The sequence below is a fragment of the Quercus suber genome, unplaced genomic scaffold (genome assembly GCF_002906115.3).
Source record: "Quercus suber isolate HL8 unplaced genomic scaffold, Cork oak 2.0 scaffold_770, whole genome shotgun sequence".
Taxonomy (NCBI): Eukaryota; Viridiplantae; Streptophyta; class Magnoliopsida; order Fagales; family Fagaceae; genus Quercus; species Quercus suber.
This window is the reverse complement of record NW_027070206.1, coordinates 22,422-38,911: the sequence shown is the minus strand read 5'-3', so window position 1 is coordinate 38,911 and position 16,490 is coordinate 22,422. Positions and strand designations below refer to the sequence as shown.

The 16,490-nt window shown below is 33.3% G+C and overlaps 1 protein-coding gene across 1 annotated transcript; it reads right to left on the bottom strand.

Moving 5' to 3' along the window:
- Positions 1-4,027: 4,027 nt before the first annotated feature.
- LOC136064817 (protein FAR1-RELATED SEQUENCE 5-like) lies at positions 4,028-5,960 on the bottom strand. Its single transcript, XM_065767075.1, has 3 exons — positions 5,363-5,960; positions 4,513-4,965; positions 4,028-4,054 (listed from the first exon to the last, which is right to left on the bottom strand). Exons 1-3 carry the CDS (start codon positions 5,567-5,569, stop codon positions 4,028-4,030), a joined length of 687 nt encoding a protein of 228 aa, XP_065623147.1. The 5' UTR covers positions 5,570-5,960.
- Between the last annotated feature and the right edge of the window lie 10,530 nt (positions 5,961-16,490).

Genomic DNA, 16,490 nt, shown 5'->3' with positions numbered 1-16,490 from the left:
TTTTTTTGCTCAAATGAGACATTTTCCAATTTTGTCCCAATTACTACAAAATGTAATTGAAAAAGACTTTCTTGCTCCTTGATTTAGTTACAACTGATACTAAATTTGTTGTTTCTATTCTTATTTTCTTGGTAGGTTGATTGAAGTGACGTGTGATGGGTACAAATTTAATATTGATTAATTCTAGTCACTGGCAGCTCCACGTTAAATTTAACATTGATTAAATCGAGTCACTGGCAGCTCTACGCTACCAGGGTGGTCCTAGCGTGGTCACAGGGCCACCATGACGTAGAAAAAAAGAATCATTATTAATTTATTATGTATAAAATTTAAATTTTTTTTTGATTTTTTACTTTAAAAGAATTTGTGATCACCCTAAAGTTTTTTGGTCTAATATAATTAAACTTTGGACAAAGTTTTAGCAAAAAATTTGGTTGTAGATTAAGGTTACAATGCTACTCAATATTTGTTTTATTAAATATGAATTTTAACAATTTCACAATTAGATTACATTTTTTTTCTTATATTCTCCATACTTGCAAAATTTCAAGAAGATTACAGATAAATAGTTTATGTCATCAATCAAATGTTTAATTTTAGTTTTTGTAATCTAAAATTATATGCAAAAAATAAATTTATTGATCAAATAGTAAATAATATCTAATTGACATGAAACTTGACATGTGTTTTAAGAGCATAAAAAAATATAGAATTTAATGGTTAGATTTTTAAAATATGTAGTCACGATAATTTGTTTAGTGAAAGTTGTAGTCTTAGATTACAATAAGTTTGTAGTCAAACTTTAATCATTTTAACAATATATTGAGCCTTTACAAACAAAAAGAAAAATCCAAAAAGAAAAAAAAATTATTTACCTAAAATTTTGAAAGAGATATAGCTTGCAGCATTGATAATGAGATATACCTATCTTTTTTATTAAATATTGTATAATTTAAGTTTCTTAATGACCACCCCGAAAAAAATTTATGGAGCCACTGTTGAATGTAGTCCTTGAAGAGTTAAATAAATTGTCTATATATGAAAATTTGAATTAACTTCTACTCATGCATATATTTTCTTTCTTAAAAATTAAAAAAAAAAAAAAAAAAAACTATACAAGATAAAAACTCTACTATAACTTAATCTAAAGTATATATCTGCATGAAACTTCCTTCTGGATACTTGAACTCTAGCCCTTGCCTCTCCCCTCCACCCCACAAGAACTTTGTACTTGAGGAGTGACTATCATACCTAGGGGTTCATAGTGGTTGCATATACTTTCTCATAATGCTTCTCATATCCACTTGAAGAAATCAGTGAATCCATATTGCTAAGAAGGGAAAATTCGAAAAAAGAAAAAGAAAAGGGTGAATCTTCCAAGGGTTACTTGACACGTCTTATGGTTTAATTCATTCCAAATTTTCCACTAACATTGTTTCCTAGAAAGGTTTCATATTTTTGATAAGTGAAAAGGAGTTTTCATGCTAGGTATGTATTTGTCTTCTTTATATGGTTATTAGAAAGCATCATAATATATAATGTCATAGAAATTTCTGTAAGGTGGTTCATTCTCAACAATTTAAGTGGTTAAATTGCAATTACTTTATAATTAATGGTGCATAAAACTTTGAGGCTGAAATTGATTCTGTGTAATGGTTTATTTGCAAGTATAATCTACCTTCCAAAATATTAAGGGGAAAATGGTGCCAAAACTTAGTAGAACTGATTGTAACAATAATGTGGTTGACTACCGTATTGCATGACATGGGGTAAGTTTTCTAATTCTTATTATGACTTCAAAATTCTACAAGAACTCAGTGGTTGAATGCATCTTCAAGGTTTTATTTTCTTTGAGGGGTGATTATTTTTATGTGAGTGATGCAGCACTAGAGTCAGAAACTATCCTTAGAAAACTGAGATCAAATCACAATATATGAGAAAATCAGCAATATATATTAAGTCAGGGCATAATCCAAATCTAAATTAGCTTATAATTATAGTATAATTTTGTGTCAAGTGCCTATTTATATTACTCAGTGAGAAAGCTAGGATTACCTTCATAATTACTATTATTCAATATTTTATTTCCAAGCATAAGCACGATCGAGTTATAAGCTAGTTTATATGATTTTTAGAAATTCTGTGGCAGAATTTCCTAAAAAATATTGCGAGGATTTTAATTCAACCATAATACCATTTTGGGAGAAATTATCTAATCCTCCCATTGGAGGATATGCATGGTCTTATCAACCAATACAAACTTTCAATAACTATATGTGTGGACTGAGTAGTTGTTAAGACATATTCCTGCTATCCTATTTTCTTGATTTTATTTTAAAAAATCCAACTTTTCAAGATAACGCCGTTTAATACATTGCCTTTTAAATAAAAAGATACAGGCTTCTAAAACAATACTTATTAATTTTTTGTTTGAGAAATGTGGGGGTCAAAAACAATCCAAAAAGGCCGGGTGGCCCTTTAAGATAAATTTCAGCCTAGATATCCAAATACCACAATTTATTTATCTAATGTACGAGGTGAAAACTCCATAATGAGAAACTCAAACAACTCATTTATGAAAGCAAGATTATATTAATTGTAAGACCCGCCTTATTTAAATTGAATTTAATTGCTTCTAGAGTGGAATTGATGAATTATTTAATTTATTTTGAAGGTGATATTATTTTATATTATGGTCACTACAAAGAAAATAAATAAAAGAAGACGTAATGTGAGAGTTATTTTTGTGGATTATTCATATTTAACTTTTTGTCTCCTTATTAGTTAAGGAAAAGGATAAGAGATTTCCTATTTGGATTAGGAGTTTAAGTGTTACTGGAATTCTTTAGAGTTTTAGCCTATCTAAACAACCTTAATATGCGTTTTAGTGGGAATTAAAGTCTTGGAAGCTTATTTAAGGTTTATTGGGTCTTAAACTCTAGCCCAAGTAGGAGTGTTATTTAAGAGTACTAATTGGAGTGGGATTGATCTTTCTAGACTGAATTGGAGTGTTATTTTAGGGGTATATATACTGGGTCTTTTAAGTCAGTCACGTGAAAGGTAGAGAGAGACGCTGGATGCTAAAAGCTACGGCAAAAAGGATTATTGCCAAACTTAACAAAGACGACATCAAGTTAACTATTAACAAGCTGATTATTAATTATGTGTGGTATCATAGGATAAAGATACGTGTTGTTTACAAGGGAGTCAATTCCGTACCGTACCGGCAAGCAAACCGGTACATATAACCCCCTATTTCGTACTAGAAAAAATACTGGCCGTACCGGCTATGTATCGGGCGTACTGGCCAATTTCGGGCAATACCGGCCAGTATCGGGCGTACCGGTTGGTATAGAAAAAAGTTTTTTTTTTTTTTTTTGGAATTTTTGTTAGAGTAGAATGGTAACTTATTTGCATTAACTTATTAATATTATTTGTTTTCTTAGTATGCAATGGTAACTTTTAAGCTTTCTATTTTTTATATTGTGTGTGTGTATGTGTGTGTGTGTGTGTGTGTGTGTGTGTGTTTTTTTTTTTTTCTTTTAATTGATACTAAAGTTTAAAATCATGAATAATTAGTTCTAAATTGAGGAAATGTTTTATGCTAAACTTTTATATTTATTATAATATATATATATATATAAACACACACATACATATATACATACATACATACATATATATATATATATATATATATATATATTTATTTATAAATATAAAAAATAGCGGTAAACCCAAAACGATACACCGGTATTGACCAGTATCCGAAATATATCATACCGCTGGCCAAACCAATACAGCCTCCGGTATGGTATTGACTCCCTTGGTTGTTTATCTCCATACAGTAGAGTTTATATTACAATATTACATGGTGCAAGATATCTCTAAGTTGATGGTATAAGATTTCTTGAAGTTTCTACGTTATGACTTTATTAAGTGGCATGATAGGTACATGTATATATGTAGAAAGTAAAGAGTCAAAAATTGATGTACATAGTATGGTTAGTCATAAGATTACATGATATCAATACCCCAATTGAGATCGAATTCCCTATATCCTATTTAAATAGACTATCATGAGATGTAAGTAAATACTGATACTTGTGGTTTATTTTGAATCTGATGGTAAAAGTATTAAATACTAATGATAGGCCATTGGTTAAAAACATTATTAGGATCTGACTTGTAGGTATGATGTATAAAGGTCCATATGTGACTCTGGAAGAGGGATAGCATGAATGGTTTATATAAATAGTGTAAGTATGGCTTAACACAGCAAAATCATCTATTTGTGTATTAGGTTCGAGTGGCATCGGCTTGGATAGTTGAGATCTAATGTGTTTTGGTGATTTGAGATAAGTGAACTTCAGAACATGACGTCTCTCAAGACATGTATATTTATATATATTTTTGATAAAAAATATATATTTATATATACTTTTGGTAAAAAAAAATATATATATATATATTTATATATATATATATATATATAATTTGTTTTATTGATACCCCGGATTTTTCTGCATCATCCGCAAAAGCTTGTTGGGCAGGTGTAATTTTCCTATTTGATCTTAACATGTGTTTCATTGGAGAAGGAGCAAACTCATGATTATGTTGTTCATGAAAAGAAACAACTTCTAACATACCATCCTTTTGAAGTTGACAAGTCATTTGTGCTAAACAACCAATTCGTGAAATTGGGTGATGGAAAGATACCTGTTCACGACGTTTGTCAATAACTCGTTCACCTTCTCTTGAACAACAAAATGTCCTCCTCTTAATATCTCCTGCACTTCCTCGCCTAACGTACTGTTTCCTTACACTGAAGCCCATTCTATGAGCATATTGTTTGTAAAACTCATATGCACTGTCATCACAATCAAATTTCATTCCAATCGTTGGTGCCTTAATTTCCTTGTGTTTACTCGGGGTGTTTGGACTGCCATCAATAGGAGCTTCTTCCTAAATCCAAAAGCCAATAAAAAGCAATAGTGTTAAATCCTTGCCGCCAACAATAACAACAATATTCAGAACTCAAAATACCTAAACAGTAGTTGCTTATAATCTTATAAACAGTCACGATGAACAACAATAACAATATTCAGAACTCAAAATACCTAAGCATCCTATTCAACAGAAATTATACTCAAAAACTCCCAAAAAATAAGTATTATATAAATCCTTGCTGCCAACAATAAATACCCATTCAAAACCAACAAAACCATAAGCTCTTAGGCTATAGAACTCAGCTATGGTAATAATCATAAGGACAAATATTCAAACTTCAAATACAATGCAATTTGAGAAACTAATTTAAGGAAATAATTATCTTTTTTTTTTTTTTAAAAGAAAATCAGACCTGAACAAATTGAGAACCATTGCTTTTGTCACTATCAGGGATAATGCTGAGAAACGATGGAGCGGTAGGAGTGGTGGTCCTTGGCGGTGAAGTCACTGGAGCGGCATCGACTGACTGAGAAACTGAATGGGGCAGAATCAGTGAAGGGGGAAGTGGGTGAAGAGGAGGAATGGACATATAGTCCGGTGAGATCGGCGGCTGCTGCATCGACCTGCCGTTGATTCCGCCTCAGTGTCTTCTTGCCGGTCTGAGTTTGCTGAGAAAACAGAGGTGGAGGAGATGAGAGAGAGGCGTGAGGCTGTGGGTGAGAGGGAGGGGCTGTCCAGTTTAGATGAGAGAGTGAATCGGCGGCTGCTGCATATGGCCGCCGTCGATTCCGCCTCAGTGACTTCTTGCCGGTCTGAGTTCGCTGAGATGAGAGAGAGGCGTGGTGGAGGAGATGAGAGAGATGCGTGAGGCTGTGGGTGAGAGGTGTTTGAGGAGAAAATGTTTGTGGCTAACGCTGTTAGGGCTCACAGCAAGTCACAGCTCTCTTCAGTTAAAATGGGTCATGTGCAACGCACATGACTCAAGCTTATGTGTCTTCTTGTTGGGCTGACCCGTGTCCCTGTTTGTAGCAACTCCTCCAAACCTGTTTGGAGGAAATCCGGATCCAAAACATAATTAAAAACAAAAAAATTTTGGAACTTACCCAGAATCCCAAGACATCCTCTTCCATCTTCCTTTTCTCTCCCAGAAATCGTCCTCTTCCATTCCTCCCTGTCCTCTTCCTCCTCCTCTGACTCGCCCAAAACCCACCTCGACCCGAACAACTAACCCGACCAGATAGCGCAACCCAAGCTCCACATCATCAGCCTGGAGCCCCACATCTCCTTCCAATTCTACTCCTTCAACCCGGAATCCCACTCCCTCATGATTCGCTGCCTCCTCGAGCACCGCTTGGCCACGCTGGCGGAGATCCGCGCCATCCTGAAGTCGTGGCACGCCGTCTAGAAAGACTGCAATGAGGACACCGCATGGAAGCAAATCCAAGACATGCATGCTGTCCTCTTTTTCTTCTTGAACTCTTTAAGCAAGTTCCTCCACTTCTCTCATCTCCGACGAAATCTATCTTGGTGCTTTGTCCTCGGCGTTCGCATCGGCCAAATCTAGGTTAAGTTTGCTGTATTTGTTTTGGATTTCTGATAAGTTTGAAAAGGGATGATATTGGTTTGTGAAAGGAAGTTTTTGGGTTTGTGATAGAGAATTTGTTAGGTTTGTGTATAAGGGGATTTGATGGGTTTGTGAAAAATGTTTAGATCTTAGGATTGACATAAAAACTTTAGTTGGCTGTCAGATCTAGATTTTTTTTTTTTTTTTTTTTTTGTGAAACTGAAAAATTTGTTTGGTTGCCAAGAAAATGTATAAAAGTATCTTTAATTTTCCTTAAAACCAATCTAAGTTCAAGGATGGAGTTCTTCGCTACCTTGAGTCGATTGGTTGCCACGGTTTGTATGTGTTTTTGTGTTTGGTTGACAAGAAATGACAAGAAAATGCTAGAAAATTTGGGTGTGTGTTGTTATATTTAAATCTGGTTTGTGTTCATTGTGTTCATTCTTAGTCCCTACAAATCTAAGTTCTACAATTTTTTTTGTTTTTAATTTTGATTTTTTTTTGTTTTTTTTATAATTTTTAAAATTGATAAATTTATTTTTTAAGGTTAGATGCTAATGTGGAAGTTGACGTGGATGCTGATGTAGTATTTTTAATATTATTTTAATGGACACATCAACACTTACTGTGCCTCCGTTTATCACATCAGCTTTTGCCGTTGGTTGAGTGACGGAAAGGACCTAAATGTTAGGCATTAATTGGCTTAGGGACTAAAAGTAGTAAAAATAAAATGTATGAACTAAAATGAAAAAGTGCAAAATGTAGGGACTAAAAGTGCATTTATGCCATTAAAATATCCACAAATATACTTCAAGACCATCAAAATCTTTCCTATGAAATACATAAAACAAAAAATTTAACAATAAAGTCTTTAAATACAATCTCAAAGAGTTCCACAAATGCCAAACTCACTATCCTAAGAAAATATACTAAAACAGTCCATCAACTAACATAGCTCCAAAAGAAGTCTTCAATTTATGTCTCCAACGATCTACCACCAAAAGATATTCCACTGCTCTAATTTGAAAAGGTGGAGAAAGGGGGGTGAGCTAGAAGCCCAATAAGAGACTACATAACATAAGGATGTCTTTCAAAACAAAATATTAGTATCATTGACAAAATGTAAGCTTTACAAAACATTTACAAATAGTTTTAACCATAATATAATATACTTTGTAAAACTGTCAAGAATAAAACATTTAACTATAACGCTGAAATCATTAAATAAAATAATAATCACTTTAGTTAGTAAAAATTACACTAAATAGGTAGAAACAATATATTATAATGGTTATTCCCATAAGGAACAATAACACTAACCTCAAAGAGGCAACACTGGCTCCAAAGAGCAAACGATAACACCACCACATCACAATAACACTACTTCGGCCGTAGACCAACACTTAACCCTGTGTTGGCAAAGATTGTAGATTATCTAGCTGACCGTTTGAAAACATTCTTACTTAATTATGATATTGCCAATATTAATCTTATGTCATATAACAAATACTTTCTCAAAAATATAGTTTTGAGTCATTCTTAACTTATACAGTTTCAAAGTAATATACAAGTAATAATAAAATTCAGGTATGTGTATAAGCATGGACAATGGTATAAGTTTTTGGAAACTTTACTTTTGCAATTATGTATATATATATATATATATAAATATATATATATATATTTTTTTTTACCAAAAGTATATATAAATATATTATGTATATATATATATATATATTACCAAAAGTGTATATATATATATATATTACCAAAAGTGTGTATATATATATATATAAATATACACATCTTGTGAGTCGTCATGTTCTGAAGTCCACTTACCTCAAATCATCAAAACACGATAGATCTCAACTATCCAAGCCGATGCCACTTGAACCTAATACACAAATAGATGATTTTGCTGTGTTAAGCCATACTTACACTATTTATATAAACCATTCATGCTATCCCTCTTCCATAATTACATATGGACCTTTATACATCATACTTACATGTCAGATCCTAACAATGTTTTTAACCAAAGGCCTATCATTAGTATTTAATATTTTACCATCAAATCTGAAATCATCCACAAGCATCAGTATTACTTACATCTCATGATAGTCTATTGGATATAGGGAATTCGATCTCAATTAGGGTATTGATATCATGTACTCTTATGACTCACCATAGGTACATCAATTTCGACTCTTTACTCTCTACATATACATAGGTACCTATCATGCCACTTAATAAAGTCATAACACAGAAACTTCGAGAAATCTTATACCATCAACTTAGAGATATCTTGCACCATGTAATATTGTAATATAAATATGGAGATAAACAACATGTATCTTTAACCTATGTGAATGGTTTTTAGACCCCTTAACACAACCAGATTAACCTAGTTAATTAGCTAAGTGATTAACTTAGTCAAATTATGCAAATCTAGGTTATCACAAACAAACAATCATATCAAGTGTATATATCAGCGGAAATATAAATAACACAAAGATATGATGACCCAGGAAACCACACGGTAAAAACCTGGGGAGGATTTAACCTAGCTATCCTTAAGGTAAACTTAAATCCACTATCTTGAAAGAATCGAAGTTCATACAATAAGACTTACAAGCTCCCACGCTCAACTTCTTATTGCTACCCACCAGTAGAACTTATTGACACGATCACGTGCAAGCTTCAAATCCACGGACTCTTTCTTTCTTGTATTCACCACTAGATACAAGCACCCACACTTGTTTTTCTTTAGGCTTCAATGGCAGCAACTGAGTTGATCATCAAGGTGTAGATAACATCTCCTCCTTGAAAACCCTAAGCTTTGTGTAAAGGAAAGTTCCTCTAGATCTCAAAAGAGATTTACACAAAACAGAAAATATGAGCAACAATAGAACTCTCAAGCAACCAAGACTTTAGAGAGGTTTTGGTACAAAACCTTAAAACCAAAAGAGGCACAAGAGGCATTCTAATCTCTCTCTCTTCAGTTTAAAAAACGTGGCTTAGGGTTTCCTTTATATAGTGGGAGAAGTAGATCTGAAACCCTAATCCTTAATGTGCTTAAGCTGTTGTTTGGGCCGACTTAAAATTTTACAGATACGATTTTTGATTGATTGAGCCTGTCCTTCGATCGATCGAACCGGGTAGAATATGAAGTCTTCTTCCTGCAGCTTGTATGTTCTTGAATCTTAACTTGAATCACCTTGAGCATTGTCTAATAAAACCTATAGACTCTAAGATCTATATCTAGACAAGTTTGTGTTCACGATTTGCCAATTATTCTAAACATTTAGAACCTAACACTATGATGCCACACACAATCAATAATCAACTTGTTAATAGTTACCTTGATGTCGTTTTTGTCAAGTTTGGGAATAATCCTTTTTGCCATAGCTTTTAGCATCCAGCGTCTCTCTCTACCTTTCACGTGACTGACTTAAAAGATCCAGTATATATATTCCTCTAAAATAACACTCCAATTCAGTCTAGGAAGATCAATCACACTCCAATTAGTACTCTTAAATAACACTCCTACTTGGGCAAGAGTTTAAGGCCCACTAAACCTTAAATAGGCTTCCAAGACTTTAATTCCCACTAAAACTCATATTTAGGTTGTTTAGATGGGCTAAAACTCTAAAGAATTCCAATAACACTTAAACTCCTAATCCAAATAAGAAATCTCTTATCCTTTTTCTTAATTGATAAGGAGACTAAAAGTTAAATATGAATAATCCACAAAAATAACTCTCACGTTACATCTTCTTTTATTTATTTTCTTTGTAGTGACCATAATATAAAATAATATCACCTTCAAAATAAATTAAATAATTCCTCGATTCCACTCAAGAAACAATTAAATTCAATTTAAATGAGGCGGGTGTTACATTCTCCCCCTCTTATAAAATTTTTGTCCTCAAAAATTCAAACATACCTCAATTTACTAGTGCTTCAATCTTAATAGGGTCCACTGTAATTTCATCTCTAGAGATCATATGTTCTAAGAACACCACTTGATTCAATCAGCACTCACACTTTCTCAATTTAGCATGCAACCTCTTGTCTCTTAAAATTTGCAAAACAATCCTAAAAAATAATCACTTAATCCGACCAAATGTCACACTTCTTAAACTTAGCATATAACTTTTATTTATCAAAAGCGCCCCAAGGAAATACACTAGGTTGTAGAACTCAAAGCAACATGATATGCTCCTAATCAATCCATATAATATTGTCTACTATTATAACCACACAATAGTTACATAGACTTAACAACCATTGTTTCACTTCATAAGAGAAAATAAGGAGATGGTACCTGACTTAGATTCCTCAGCACCTTGCCCAGTAATGGCAAACACTCTTCCATAGATTTTTGGTCTTTGCTTCATATCATTAGGCTCAGCCATTGGCTCACTCTTCAAATCTGGGCAATCTTTGATAAAGTGTCCGATTTCGCCACATTTAAAACACGCTCTCGACTCCAAATAACATGTTCCACTATGAGCCTTTCCACATCTTGGACAAGTCTTATGTGCCTTCTTGTTTGAATTAGTCACCCCTTGCTTCTTGAATGAGCTTTCACTAGACTTTCCCTTAAGAAAATTACTTTGATTTGGCTCCTTCTCCTGATCATTGGCCTTTGAAAGACGATTGCAATTTCTTTCTGCTATAAGAGCTCGATCTACCACCTTTGCATATGTTTCCAATTTGAACATGGAAACCGGTCCCTGAATTTCCTCCCTTAAACCCCTTTCAAAATTCCTAGCCTTCCTTGCTTCTGTGTCAACCATGTGTGGACCAAAGCAGGATAATTCAGCAAATTTCCGCTCATACTCATACACTGATTAAGTACCTTGTGCTGTGCGAATGAATTCAACTTCCTTTTGCACCATCAGACTATCGGGAAAATACCTCTTACGAAAGAGCTCAACAAAATGCTACCAAGTTATAACTTCTCTCCCTTGTTTCCTCTCTGCATACTCCTACCATTCCAATGCATCACCTTTCAATACAAAAACAGCAAGGATAACTCGTTGTTCATCACTAACCTCCATTGCCCTAAAGAGTCTTTCTATCTCCTTAAGCCAGTTGTCAGCCTCTATTGGATCCTTTGTAGCCTTGAAAGCAAGAGGGTCAAGTTTTCTAAACTTCTCCAAAGCACTAGTTGAATTGGTGGCTCCTACTTGATGTTGCACTATATTGGTTAAGCCCCCAATGGCTTCAATAATAGCCTGAAGGTTAGTGGTTCCACCAATATCCGACTGACCATTCCTTGTGTTCCTCCTTGGTGGAGCCATCTCTCTAAGCAACACAACAAGGTATCATAAGTACATATTTTAAATATTCCTAAAGGTCAAAACCAAGCAAACAGATAGTGCAATAATCATTCCTACACGCTCCCAAAAAAAAACACTATGAAAGGTCAAATAATTCTAACACTAAAATTCCTAATGATCACACTCTTGTTCCAAAATAATCTTAAGATTAAACCTATAAGTCTACAGAATCATAAACCTATGCTTTGATACCATAACTATAACACCCCAAACCCATACCAAGGATTTAGATGCACAACCTGTCTTATAATAATTAGCAATAATATAATGGAATAGAGCGTAATTAAATATCCACAAATATACTTCAAGACCATCAAAATCTTTCCTATGAAATCCATAAAACAAAAACTTTAACAATAAAGTCTCCAAATACAAACTCAAAGAGTTCCACAAATGCCAAACTCGCTATCCTAAGAAAATATACTAAAATAGTCCATCAACTAACGTAGCTCCGAAAGAAGTCTTCAATCTGTCTCCAATGATCTACCACCAAAAGATATTCCACTGCTCTGGTCTGAAAGGGTGGAGAAAGGGGGGTGAGATAGAAGCCCAATAAGAGACTACATAACATGAGGATGTCTTTCAAAACAAAACATTAGTATCATTGACAAAATATAGTCTTTACAAAACATTTACAAATAGTTTTAAGTGTAATATAATAATTCTATAAAACTGTCAAGAATAAAACATTTAACTATAACGTTATAATCATTAAATAAAATAATAACCACTTTAGTTAGCCAAAATACACTAAATAGGTAGAAATAATATACTATAGTAATAAACAATTTTTACACTTATAATGGTCAATAACAAAAAAACAGTAGTTTGATATGGAAAACATTAAACATTAGCCAGACAAAGACATAAACTGCTAAACACTCGGTGGGTGATTCCCATGAGGAATAATAACACTAACCTCAAAGAGGCAACACTGGCTCCAAAGAGAAAATGATAACACTACACCACACCACAATAACACTACTTCGGCCGAAGACCAACAGTTAACCCTGTGTTGGCAAAGGTTGCAGACTATTTAGCTGACTGTTTGAAAACATTCTTACTTTATTACAATATTGCCAATATTAATCATATATCATATAACAAATACTTTCTCAAAAATATAGTTTTGAGTCATTCTTAACTTATATAGTTTCAAAGTAATATACAAGAAATAATAAAATTCAAGTACGTGTATAAAGCGTTGACAATGGTACAAGTTTTTGGAAACTTCACTTTTGCAATTATGTATATATATATATATATATATATTACCGAAAGTATATATATAAATATACATGTCTTGAGAGACTTCATGTTCTGAAGTCCACTTACCTCAAATCACCAAAACACGTTAGATCTCAACTATCCAAGCCGATGCCACTCGAACCTAATACACAAATAGATGATTTTGCTGTGTTTAGCCATACTTACACTATTTATATAAACCATTCACGTTATCCCTCTTCCATAATCACATATGGACCTTTATACATCATACTTACATGTCAGATCCTAACAATGTTTTTAACCAAAGGCCTATCATTAGTATTTAATACTTTACCATCAAATCCGAAATCATCCACAAGCATCAGTATTACTTACATCTCATGATAGTCTATTGGATATAGGGAATTCGATCTCAATTAGGGTATTGATATCATGTAATCTTATGACTCACCATGCTATGTACATCAATTTTGACTCTTTACTCTCTACATATACATAGATACCTATCATGCCACTTAATAAAGACATAACGCAGAAACTTCGAGAAATCTTATACCATCAACTTAGGGATATCTTGCACCATGTAATATTGTAATATAAACTCTACTATATGGAGATAAACAACACGTATCTTTAACCTATGATACCACACACAATCAATAATCAACTTGCTAATAGTTATCTTGATGTCGTCTTTGTCAAGTTTGGCAAAAATCCTTTTTGTCGTAGCTTTTAGCATCCAGCGTCTCTTTCTACCTTTCACGTGACTGACTTAAAAGACCCAGTATATATATAACTCTAAACTAACACTCCAATTCAGTCTAGGAAGATCAATCACACTCCAATTAGTACTCTTAAATAACACTCCTACTTGGGCTAGAGTTTAAGACCCACTAAACCTTAAATAGGCTTCCAAGACTTTAATTCCCACTAAAACTCATATTAAGGTTATTTAGATGGGCTAAAACTCTAAAGAATTTTAATAACACTTAAACTCCTAATCCAAATAGGAAATCTTTTATCCTTTTCCTTAACTAATAAGGAGACTAAAAATTAAATATGAATAATCCACAAAAATAACTCTCACGTTACATATTCTTTTATTTATTTTCTTTGCAGTGACCATAATATAAAATAATATCACCTTCAAAATAAATTAAATAATTCATCAATTCCACTCTAGAAGTAATTAAATTCAATTTAAATGAGGCGGGTGTTACACAAATAAAGTGCATTTTGTCAAAGAATTAACCAATTACATAAAATAGTAACATATGTTCTTAACATTGATTACATATCACATATGTCCTAACAATTTTAATCAATTTATAGTACAATGAGATGTTAGGCCTATTTTTTATTTTACAGAATGCTCCCTTCAAACCAGTTATATATGCTTATGCACACAAATTTTTTTTTTCAAATAAAAAAAAATCAGTTATTTACTTTCTCCGAAATCCTTTTTATTGACTTATCATGGGAACTGTTTTGTCCAATCGCACTAGTTGGTCTCTAAGGTAGTGAACACGTTTCATATTGGCTAAGGCACTTGTACTCTAGTTTTCTTCCCAGCCTTCCCTGTAGCCTGTAGGCTGTAGGTAATGGAGGAATTGGCAGTTAAGGATTCGTTGCAATAGTGACCTACAATCATTTACAATGGGCATCAAAATCCTTATTATAATTCCATAAAATAAAATTTCTTAAAGATGGTTTTGAACCGGAGTTTGTTTTATATACAAATTTGCCACCATGAAAAGAATGTTGTTGTTTTTTTTTTTTTTTTGGAAAATGTTAATAAATGTCTTGAAGGCTTTGGTTTAAGAACTATTTTTAGAAACATTTTTATGGGTAAATGATAAAATAATTAATTTTTTTTTCAGCTTTTTATATTTTCAATGAAATTGATTTTAAAACTTTCTTAATATAGTTTATTAATAATTGCCCTAAGAGCACCGGTTAACATTACTTTTTTTTTTTTTAATAAAAAATAGTTATGAAACTTCATTTCTTTTTTAAGTGTAAAGACTTATTAATTAAATTAAGCGTCATGCTAACGAGTGCCTTTAAGATAATGGTTAACAATCCATTTTAGGAAAGTTTTAACACCACTTTTATTGAAAATGGAAGAAACTGTCAAAATATTAATTGCTTTTTTTTTTTTCTTTTTTTTTCATAAAAACTTTCTTTAAATGGATTATTAACCATTTCCTTAAGAGTATCCGTTAGCATTTTGCTTAAATTAATAGACCTTACTTATCAAAATAAATAAATAAAAACTTTCCTAAAATGGATTATTAACCAATGCCCTAAGAGCACTGGTTAATAATTCATTTAAAGAAAGTTTTTATGGGAAATGAAAAAAAAGTAATTAATATTTTGACAGCTTTTTTCATTTCCCAAGTAGTATTAAAACTTTCCTAAAATAAATTATTAACCAGTGCTCTAAGGGAACTCGTTAGCATTTCCCATAAATAAATAATACAGCTTAAAACATCATTGTAATGTCCACAATGTCGCAATTATGAAAAGTCAGTTTGGTTGTGTTTAAAGATTTATGAGTTAGTTTTTACTAATTGCACAATTAAGCCTGTCTCTTATGGCCAATTACGGTTGTTCCAGCTGTCCAACCCAGGCACCAAAGTAATTAATGACTGCCTTTTGAATCAGCTCCATGGCTTTCAATTGTATTTGCCAAGCAGCTAATATAAGCATCCTAAATATTCCTCTAAGCTTTAACTTACCTGAGGATTCCATTGGCTGGATTGGAAACAAACGTGGTGTATTTTTCGTCAAGAGTGCATATTATATGGCTTCAGCACTTGTGGATCTGTCTGTGGAAGCTGAGAGCTCTTATGGGGACTATAGGACCCCCCCTTTGGAAGAAGATGTGGCAACTGAAGCTACCTGCAAAAATCCGAGTTTTCGCTTGGAGGTCCTGTATGAATGGACAGCCAACTCGGCTAAATTTGGAAAATAGAGGGGTCAGAATTGAAGGCTCTTGCCCATTATGTAAGAAGGGTCCGGAAAGCATCAAACATGCATTAGTTCATTGCAGGAAGGCCTGGGAGGTTTGGTGGAGCTGGCAGACCTGTCCAATAAATTTGGGAGAAGGAAACTTGGATATCACAGATATAGCAATGCAGATTATGGAAAAGGGGACAGATATGGATATGGAGATCTTCTTCGTCACAGCTTGGTCAATCTGGTACAATAGAAACCAGGTGGTACACGAACAGCCTTTCCTAGCACCCTCTCAGCTTTGGGATTATGCCCAAAGGCTTCGGTGTGACTATAAAGGTGCAATAATAGCAAACCTTCTTAGGCAGCAGCCCCCTGGTGTTGGTTGGGCAGCCCCACCTCCGGACACGTTCAAGATAAATGTTGATGGAGCTACAGCT